Source organism: Morus notabilis, unplaced genomic scaffold (genome assembly GCF_000414095.1).
Source record: "Morus notabilis unplaced genomic scaffold, ASM41409v2 Scaffold2674, whole genome shotgun sequence".
NCBI lineage: Eukaryota > Viridiplantae > Streptophyta > Magnoliopsida > Rosales > Moraceae > Morus > Morus notabilis.
The window spans coordinates 1-10810 of NW_010358339.1; the positions used below are offsets into that span (position 1 = coordinate 1).

At 36.8% G+C, this 10810-nt stretch overlaps 2 protein-coding genes across 2 annotated transcripts; both read left to right on the top strand.

Annotated features, from left to right (window-relative positions):
- The first annotated feature begins 850 nt into the window (after positions 1-850).
- On the top strand, positions 851-2948 carry LOC21384409 (L-type lectin-domain containing receptor kinase IX.1). Its single transcript, XM_010092329.2, has one exon. It carries the CDS (start codon positions 851-853, stop codon positions 2807-2809), a length of 1959 nt encoding a protein of 652 aa, XP_010090631.1. The 3' UTR covers positions 2810-2948.
- A 5332-nt stretch (positions 2949-8280) lies between these two features.
- LOC21384410 (L-type lectin-domain containing receptor kinase IX.1) lies at positions 8281-10332 on the top strand. Its single transcript, XM_010092330.1, has one exon. The coding sequence runs from the start codon at positions 8281-8283 to the stop codon at positions 10330-10332; it is 2052 nt and encodes a 683-aa protein (XP_010090632.1).
- The last annotated feature ends 478 nt before the right edge of the window (positions 10333-10810 follow it).

The window sequence follows — 10810 nt, forward strand, 5'->3', positions numbered from 1 at the left end:
CAGGCACGTGCTTCACTTTTTCTTTTTGAGTTGAGATGTAATTTTATGTGAAAGTTTTTTACTGTAGTAGAAGAATTAAATGTAATTGTTTATGAGAGCTTTTTATTATAGTAAAACTTGAATTTTAAATTCGAATCGATAAAATGAACAGAGTCTATATAGATATAGATTTTTATTATAAAATGAATGATCTATTAAACATAACATGACAGTCATTAAACATAATAATAGTTGTAGAGTCTAAACACAATCAATATTGTATTTAATGATCATTATGTTACATTCCATAATTATCATATTACATTTTTTACTCTACATGTGGCGTGGATGAGCGATCCATCAGAGCAATATCTTGTATAATATAGTATAACATAATACAATATAACATATCTATATATATATATATATATTACACATATATGTTGTGTTGCGTCTCTGGAATATAGGTTAGGGCTAATTTCAATTTTAGTTTTTAAAATCAATTTTAGTCATTGATTTTTAAAACAATCTGAGTCCTCAATCCATCAAGTTGTGAGAAATTAATTATTTTGACTATCATCCGATCATACTAAACTCTAGACGGAAAAAGCATGACTTCCTTTTTAATAATCATATCTAAACATGTAAAATTACAAAATTAATCTTATTTAATTAAGTCCACGTGGTTCTCTTTTTATTTATTTTTTTTTTTTTTTTTTGCTCTTCGAGATTTTAACATTCAGATTTAAAAAAATTAAAAAATTAAAAAAGGCCCTTCTACATTGCTATATAACTCAAAGCATCCGTCTTTTTCATTGCCTGCTGCTAAGTGCATACTTGCTTCTTTCTAATCTATGCTCTCTTTCTCACCATGGACACCTCTTTGTGGACATCAAAAACTTCATCCCTCTCACTCTTCCTCCTCCACCTCTACCTCGCCTCAGCTCACGCCATTCACTTCAACATAACTCGGTTCGACGGCGACGATCCGCGAATCCTTTACGAAGGAGACGCAGGGCCTTCACGTAGCGCCGCCGAGCTCAACATCAACTATGATTACGTTTGTCGCGTTGGCCGTGTCATCTCCGCCGAAGCGCTTCACCTCTGGGACGCTAACACCAACAACCTCTCGCACTTCCGCACCAGCTTTTCCTTCACCATCGACACGCTCGGACGGGCCTCCTACGCCGCCGGTCTCGCCTTCTTCCTCGCGCCGGTTGGGTTCGAAATGCCTCCCAACTCAGTCGCCGGTTTCCTAGGCCTTTTCAACACCACTACAATGGCCGACTCGTTTCGGAAACAGATTTTTCTCGTCGAATTCGACTCCTTTTCGAACTCATGGGACCCTCCGTTTGAGCACGTGGGGATCAACAACAACTCGCTTTCTTCGGCCGTCTTCACTCGTTGGAACGCTAGCTTCCACAGCGGCGACACCGCCGATGTTCATATTAACTACAACGCCACTACAAAACATTTATCAGTCTATTGGTCCTACAGAAGAAGACGCAATGCTACAGAGAATACTAGTCTTTCTTACCATATCGACTTAAGCAAGATTCTACCTGAGTGGGTCACCTTCGGATTTTCGGCCGCAACAAGTCATTTTTCAGAAAGACATATTCTTAAATCATGGGAGTTTAGCTCAAGCTTGGAATTGGATGTAAAGGAAAAGGAGAGAGAGGACACAAAGAAGAAGACATTATTGGTGGGCTTAATTGTCTCAGGAACTGGGGTTGTTATAATTGGGATGGTTATAGTATTTATGGTTATGTTTCGGAAAAGGAAACGGAAGAACAGGGGAGAAGCAGAGACGGTAAACTTAACATCGATGAACGCCGACCTCGAAAGAGGAGCGGGACCGAGAAGGTTTTCATATGCGGATTTAGCATCGGCCACCAACAACTTCTCGGAGAAAAGGAAGCTGGGACAAGGAGGGTTTGGTGAAGTTTACAAAGGGTACCTGAATGATTTGGACTTGATTGTGGCTGTGAAGAAAATTTCGAGCGGATCGAGGCAAGGGAAGAAAGAGTATGTCACTGAAGTGAAGGTGATCAGTAGCTTGAGACATCGGAATTTGGTGCAGCTCATAGGTTGGTGCCATGACAAAGGCGAGTTCTTACTAGTTTATGAGTTCATGCCAAACGGTAGTTTGGATTATCATCTATTTGGTAAGATTAGCCCTCTTACTTGGCCCGCAAGGTACAAGATTGCTCTCGGTTTGACCTCGGCATTGCTATATCTTCATGAAGAATGGGAACAATGTGTCGTCCATAGAGATATCAAATCAAGCAATGTGATGTTAGATTCCAACTTCAACGTCAAGCTTGGCGATTTCGGGTTAGCTCGGCTTGTGGAGCATGACATGGGGCCTCAAACAACTGGGTTGGTTGGGACATTAGGGTATTTGGCTCCGGAATATGTGAGCACAGGAAGGGCTAGCAAGGAATCCGATATTTACAGCTTCGGGGTGGTTGCTTTAGAAATCGCGACCGGAAAGAAATCCACTGCTCAAATGGAAGAGGACTCGGAAATGGGATTGGTGGAGTGGGTTTGGGATCTGTACGGTAAAGGAAAGATGCTTTCGGCTGTGGATGAGAGAATGCTGATGGACTTTGAGCAGAAACAAGTCGAGTGTTTGATGATTGTGGGGCTGTGGTGCGCTCACCCCGATCGGTGTCTTAGGCCGTCGATCAAGCAAGCGATTCAGGTTCTGAATTTCGAGGCAATGTGGCCGAATCTTCCAACGAGTATGCCTGTTCCGGTTTATCATGTGCCTATGTTTTCAATGACAGCCGGCGAGGCTTTTGTAACAACAAGCCTTGAGGCCTAATTATGGTGCACTTTCCAATTCTTCACTTCAATGGGATTAATATTATGTACGTGCACACAATGTGGAAACTATGTAATTTCTTATAAGCCAAAATGTAAGGACTAAAATGTCAGAGCATTGATACTGCTAAGCCATTTTAAATTTCTTTATCTTGACATATGTTCTTTATTTTCTTAGGAAAAAAAAAAAAAAAAAGAATTCCGTTGCCGGGTTCTCTCGGGTGAGAGCCGAGTATCCTAACCATCTAGACTACAACGGAAGGTGTTTAGTGTGCTGAAAGTTTTTCTTTTGAGTTTTTACGTTTTACGATCATAATTCGTATAGTTGATGAGCACACTATTTAACCTTGCGCTATTCCATTGCTAGTTGCTAGCATATGCCCTTGAAAAGTATACAAATTTCTCGAGACAAGCTAAATCTCAAGAATAAAGTGGCAGACATAAAATTCAAGAAACAGACAATTTTTTTTTTTTTTTTTTTTCGGAAAGTAAGTATGAAAGCTAGCTATTTTGGACCAAGGGTGTTTGGTAATAATATCATATATCGGTTCTCTCTTTCTATCTTTTTTTTTTTTTTTTTTTTTTTTTTTTTTTTTTTTTTTGAGCTCATGTGTCATTTACTAGGAACTATGTATATGTCAATTATTCTAGAAGACAAGTGTTCGATAAATCAAGGGTGGTTGGAAAAATGCCAAAACGGAAAAAGATGGAACACAGAAGGTCGTAATTATTGTAGTGTTGAAATTTGGTTTTATGTGGTGCTCAGTTGGGAGATAGAGAGAGAAAAGTCATATTTGGTATGGAAATCGAGAGGTCGATAATCAATTGGTCTTGTGAAGAATTTGGAAAATATTGAGGCCCGTTCACTCAGTTGATTCGAGTTTAGAATTCGAGTTGAGATGTGATTTTATGTGAGAGTTTTTTACTGTAGTAAAAAAGTTAGATGTGATTATTTGTGAGAGCTTTTTACTGTAAAAAAACTTAAATTCTAAACTCGAATCAGCGAAGTGAACGAGGCCTGAGATTATGAGTAGGGAAGTGAAAAAAATATATTTGACGAAATGAAGAAAACGAGTGAGGAACACCGTTTAGCCTCTTTTTTTTGTTATTTTATTTTCAAGTAAACTGAAATTCATTCAACCATTAAGGTCCGTTTACTTCACAGATTTAAATTTTTAATTTGAATTGAGATGTGATATTTTTTGAGAGTTTTTCACTGTAATAGAAAAAGTTAGACATGATATTTTTTTAGAGTATTTTATTATAAAAATTTATAACTAAAAACTCGAATCGATAAAATGAACGAGGCATAAATTTTAAAGTAAAGATCTGGAAATAAAGAACGGAATTGAATCAACTCAAAATAAAATCTAACGACATTGAGAAAACAGAATTGACTAATGATTCATTTAGTTGGAGGATTCAAACCATGTGATTCGAATCATTTTCGATTTACGTGTATTTTTTGTGAGAGAAAATACTGTAGCGAACCACGAATCATGATTCGAATCAGGGAACGAATCCCTCTACCAAACGCCCCCTAAATATTGTTGGTCTACGTCGTTCCCTTACACATGTAGCAATACAAACAACTATTAATCCCGACTCCAAAGAAATTCTGTGTATGGTCTAATATATTCAAATCACAATTTATATTTTATTTGTTACATTATTTTTTTTACATAAAATTTAAATTTCTATTCAAACTTAAGAATGTAAACTAATAAGAGAAAGTGAGGAAGCGAAAATATTTTATAAGGTCTTATTTATTTCACCGATTTAAGTTTTCAGTTCTAGATTTTTACAGTAAAAAACTATCAAAAAATGTCACATCTAACTTTTTTTGTTACAGTAAAAAACTCTTAAAAAATATCACATCTTAACTCAAATTAAAAATTTAAATCTGTGAAGTGAAAGAGACCTCACGTTTTGATTTTGACAATGACAGATAAAGAAGAAAAACAACGATGATGTTTCGTTTAATTAAATTGAAAGGGCCAGTGCCCGAGGCCACGCCTTCTGCTGGGCACTGCTGGGCACAAGCCCTAGAGCAAACAGTAATCCGTATTGGGCTTAGGCCTCTCTCCGACATTCCCAATACTCATGTGTGCATTATTTGTGTGAATAAACAAACTAATCATGACCTACGGTGGTGGTATAGCTCCGAAGAATGATTTATCATGACTCTTTCACTTACACTTAAAAATCTATTCTCATTGTGCGCGATAACACTGAAATTATGAATACGTTTAGAACTCATTTTAAAATAATTTATTCTTTATATGAAAATAAAAATGAAAATATTTTTAATTTCAGATAGAAATTATTTTTAAAAATATGTTTAGTAATTTTATCAAAATATTATTTTCAGTATAAAAAAATTCATTAATGTCTCTCTCTTTTTATGCTCGAGAGATGAGAAAATGGAAACAAAAAATAAAAAATGACTAAAAGTTATTTTTCATTTATCTAATTTTATACTAAACCAAAAAATCGTTTTCATTTTCATTTTTTGTCTTTAATTGTGTTAAACGTCGTTTCTCTCTCGTTTTCATTTTTTCTTTCTCAAAACACGTGAAAAATAAAAACAAAACTAATTCCAAATATGACCTATGTTTCTTATCGTCTGTCAAATACGATTTGAACTAATGTGAGTTTAGACTTTCTAAATGTTAGTTGACGAAAGTATAGATCAGGTTTCTTTTCATTTCACTTGTGATCTTATAAGATTACTAACTGATATTTGAGTTGGGAGCATGAGCTCACCACTGAATTTTTTTTTTTCCTTCTAGCATAAAAACAAACAAGTACAAATTATCGTGAGTTTTTGCATAGACATATTAAGGAGATGTTTGTTTTTTGTATTCGTTCATGAATTCATAGTTCTCTACAGTATTTTTTTCACAAAAACTACACGTAAAATGAGAATAATTATGAATCATAATTCTGAATACATTAACCAAACGTCCTCTAAGATAGATCATCTATTAGGACTTAAATACTGTAGTGGCTCATGCCTTGTTAGACTAGCTTTAAGCTTTGCATCTAGAGCCACGCGCTTCCTCTTTGTATTGCCCAGTCCATGTCTCTGGACTCCCCTAGTTTCTTAATGAAGCTTCCCCAACTTCCAAAATAAATAAATAAGTAAATAAATTAGATGAAATTTTATGTTTACGCTTATTTTGGTGTGATTAATGATTCGGGAACAAATGACGATATAAAACGAAGTTCAAGTTCAAGGGCCGTTAGTGGTTTAAAAAAAAAAAAAAATCACTGGGACCATTAATAGTTAGGAGATTACAGGGACCAATCACAACATTAGTCCTTAACTATAATCATAAAAAATGGTTAAAAAATATTAATCGAATATATATATATATATATATATATATATCTAAACCCGGCCGAGAAATGCTAGGAAATTAAAAAGGATTAAACCATTTTTTTTTCTTTGGCAAAGAATTGAACAATTAGGGGGTGCGTTTCGAATTCGATTCAAAATAATTTTATTTTTTTTATGAAAATAAAAATGCAAACATTTTTAATTTTAGACATAAATTATTTTTAAAAATGTATTTAGTAGTTTTATTTAGAGATTATTTTCAGTGTAAAAAAACTTATTAATGTCTCTCTTTCTCTCTCTGCTCAAGAGAGGAGAAATCGAAAACAAAAAATAAAAAACGACTAAAAGTCGTTTTTTATTTCTCTCTCATTTTACACTAAACTAAAAAAATCATTTTCATTTTCATTTTTTGTCTTTGTTACGTCAAACGCCGTTTTAAAAACGTTTTTATTTTTTCTGTTTCGAAAAACGTAAAAAATAAAAATGAGATCAATTCTAAACACAACCTAGAGTTCGCAGTTGTAATGTATGAGCACTGTGACCATCTCGGCTATCCCATGCCTTCTTTGTTTTCAGTCGCCGATGATAATATATACATACATATATACCCACCACAGCTTATTCATAATTTGTCTAATAGCTCAGTTTGGTCACCACACAAAAGAATACTTGTTAATAAATAGTTAGAAATACTATCAGTATTAAGCACCATAACTAATAAAAAGATAAATTTTATCCGTAAATTTCACGTTACAAGACTCATTTTTGTTAGTAAGGCATACATTGCATTGTCCTACTATAAAGTACATATTTATTATTGGCCGGCTGAGCAACAATACACAAATCTAGTTGTTTCTTCCCTTATTTCCTGAAAACGACTCTCTTGTTGCGCAAGCAAGTTATATATGGGGATAGCTGGTACTTCCATTTGACTTCAAAAACTAGGAAAAGTTTAGACGGCAACCGGCAATTTCTATAAATGAGTTTGGACAAACCTTCTTCCGACATTTGTATCTTTTTTAATTAAAAAATAAATATATTCTGAAAAGAACTTCATCTGTTTGTCTAGTATATACTGTTCTTTATATGCTATATCAGCTATCTATTTCTTTCGTTTCTAAACTCGTAGGATAAGACCAATAATATATAGGACAACCAAAAATTTTGGCCAACACGTCATAACAATACAATAATTAGAAGTTTATTACGGTCGAATTGTGGAGAAACGGCTATATGGATGGGGACAAAAAGGCAAAAAGAAAGTCAAAATCATAAACTGATCCCCGTTCATTTCACTGATTCGAGTTTAGAATTTGAGTTTTGCTACAGTAAAAAGCTTTCAGAAACAGTCACATTTAACTTTTTTACTACAGTAAAAAGTACTCACATAAAATCACATCTCAACTCGAATTCTAAACTCGAATCAGCAAAATGAACGGGAAGATTTATGATTTAAATTAAGCCAAGACTAACTATGCAGACCACTCACTAGTGGGTCAACGTTGATCATTTTGCATCAGTTTTGACGGTAATGATATATTTTTTATTTGATCAAACCCCATAGTAACGTTGGTGATCAAAACAGGAATCATATTCATACCCTTTGTTTTTAAGAATGATTCATTTATCTTTTTAACTGTTAAATTGAGTTTTAGAGTCTAATTATTGACATATAAAGATAGTAAATCACTGTAAACCTTGAAAGATGACAGTCATATTATGGTGAACCTTTATAAATTTTTTACGTGCATGTGATTTATGTGATTTATTATATGCTATTTCATTACTCTTAGTGTGTCTAACTCTTACCATAACTATTCAATAATAACAGCTTAAAAAATAAAATCCAACGTGATTTTAGACAATTTAGCGGTAATTCTAACGGTATTTCAACACAAGATGTAGAGCCAAAACAAAAAAAACAAAAACAAAAAACAAAAAAAAAAAACCCTCTCATATTAAATTAAACCAAGTTGCTATGAACTAGGACAAACCATATAGTTCAACGTCCCTCCTAGAGTACTAAATACACCATCCAAAAGAAAAACCCCTCAAAACTTGTTTTCTTTTGTGTGTGTGTGTGTGTGTGTCTCTCTCTCTCTCTCTCTCTCTCTCCATTCCAATCAACAATGGCTCTCTCTTTCCTCCTCAAGATCATTCTCTTCCTCTTGCTACCCACAACCGGCCACACTCTTTTCTTCAACTTCACCACTTTCCAACCCAACACGCTCCACATAACCTTCCAAGGCGACGCCTTCCAATCCAGCGGAGTCCTGCAGCTCACCAAGAACCAAGCCCTCGGTTCCCTCGCCTACAGCATCGGCCGCGCCTCCTACTCGAAGCCCGTCCGCCTATGGGACGCCGCCACGGGACGCCTAACCGACTTCACCACCCACTTCTCCTTCATCATGCAAGCACTCGACGTCGAAGCGGGAAGCGGCGACGGCATCTCCTTCTTCTTAGCGCCCTTCAACTCGGACGTCCCAAACAACTCGAGCGGCGGATTCCTCGCCCTCTTCAGCCCCGAAACCGCATTCAACGCCTCCGAAAACCAAATCGTCGCGGTGGAGTTCGACAGTTTCGCGGACCCTTGGGATCCGAAGGCTGACCATGTGGGGATCAATGTGAACTCTATTGTCTCGGTGAAAAATGTGACATGGCCGCAAAGTAGCATGAAGAACGGTTCTATAGCAAATGCTTGGGTGAGTTACAACTCAAGTACTAAGAATTTGAGCGTGTTTTTGACTTACGCTCATGATCCAATCTTCCAAGGGCAATATAATCTCTCTCACATCGTTGACTTGAGGGAGATTTTGCCTCAAGAGGTTAGAATTGGTTTCTCGGCAGCCACTGGGAAACACATTGAAATACACAACGTTTTGTCTTGGTCATTCAGCTCAAGCTTGGAGGTTGGTGGTGGGAAACGGAGACTGGCCTTGGGGATTGGTTTAGCTTTGGGCTTTGGTGTTTTGGGCTGTGGATTGGGCCTAGCCTGTTGGAGAAAGAAGAGTGGAAAAGAGGAGCAGAAACATGGGTATTATGATCCATCAATAGACGGTGAGTTTGAAAAAGGAACCGGGCCCAAAAGGTTCACTTACAAGGAGCTAAGTAGAGCAACAAACGACTTTGCCGAGGAAGGGAAGCTTGGAGAGGGTGGATTTGGAGGAGTTTATAAGGGTTTGTTGAGTGATCAAAATTCCAACATAGAAATAGCTGTTAAGAGGGTCTCTAGAGGGTCAAAACAAGGTAAAAAAGAGTACATAGCCGAGGTGAAAATTATAAGTCGTTTGAGACATAGAAATTTGGTTCAACTAATTGGTTGGTGTCATGAACAAGGAGATCTCATACTTGTGTATGAGTTTTTGCCCAATGGAAGCCTTGACACCCATCTCTTTGGCAAGAGGAAAGTGCTCAAATGGGCCATAAGGCACAAAATAGCCCTCGGCCTGGCCTCCGCGCTGTTGTACCTCCACGAAGAGTGCGAAAAATGCGTCGTCCATAGAGACATCAAGTCTAGCAACATCATGTTGGACACAAACTTCAATGCCAAACTCGGAGATTTTGGGCTCGCGAGGCTGGTGGACCACGATGAATTGGGGTCGCAAACAACCGTCCTGGCTGGGACAATGGGATATTTGGCCCCGGAGTGTGTCACAATTGGTATGGCTAGTAAGGAAACCGACGTCTATAGTTTTGGGGTGGTTGCTCTTGAAATAAGTTGTGGAAGAAGGCCGGTTGATCCAAAGGCGGAACCAAGCAAGATCAGGCTTGTGGAGTGGGTGTGGGACCTATATGGAAAAGGCCAAATCCTCCAAGCTGTCGACGAGGGACTAAAAACCGAGTTCGATGAGACGCAAATAGAGCGTTTGATGGTGGTTGGATTGTGGTGTGTTCATCCTGATCCCACAATTAGGCCATCTATAATGCAAGTCATAAATGTTCTCAATTTTCAAGCTCCATTGCCTAGACTTCCGCCCAAGATGCCCGTGGCAATGTATTTCGCGCCGCCATTCGAGATGTGCAGATTCTCCTACACATCTCCTGCTCAGACTGGGACAGTAAAACACCAAACTCAGAGTTCGATTACCAGTTATTCTACCGTTTCTACTAATACAGTTTCTACTAATACATCATCAACCGGAGGCTCTTCTAAAGCTCTTCTAGACTCCCACAAGAAATAGTATACTTAAGGAATGTTTGTTTCTTGTATTCGTCTCTTATTCTGAATCATGATTCATGGTTTTTTACAGTGTTTTTCTCTCATAAAAAACACACATAAAACGAGGATAGTTCTGAATCATAATTTTGAATCCATGAACCAAACGTCCACTTAGAATTCCTCTTTTTTCCCCCTTCTCATGTGTATACTTTGTATTGCTATTTTGGTCTGCTCTATTAATTAGTTTTCTTTTTTCTATGTTATATATTTTAACTCATATTGAGGGGAAAAAAAACTGTGAATAACTTTTTCCTCAATTGGCGAGATTGATTTATACTTTTACAATTATTAGAGCTGTTAATCTCTCTTTTTTTTCTTTTCCTTGTACTTAAATTACCTCCATGCTATCAAGCTTGAGGATAAATATTATGAATTTGGAGTCAGACTCGAAAATTTTATTATTACATGCGGAACAAAAACTGGATTTGGTGGGATATATA

Excerpts from the sequence above, each read along its gene's own strand:
- LOC21384409 (XM_010092329.2), top strand. The coding sequence starts at position 851 with ATGGACACCTCTTTGTGGACATCAAAAACTTCATCCCTCTCACTCTTC.
- LOC21384410 (XM_010092330.1), top strand. The coding sequence starts at position 8,281 with ATGGCTCTCTCTTTCCTCCTCAAGATCATTCTCTTCCTCTTGCTACCC.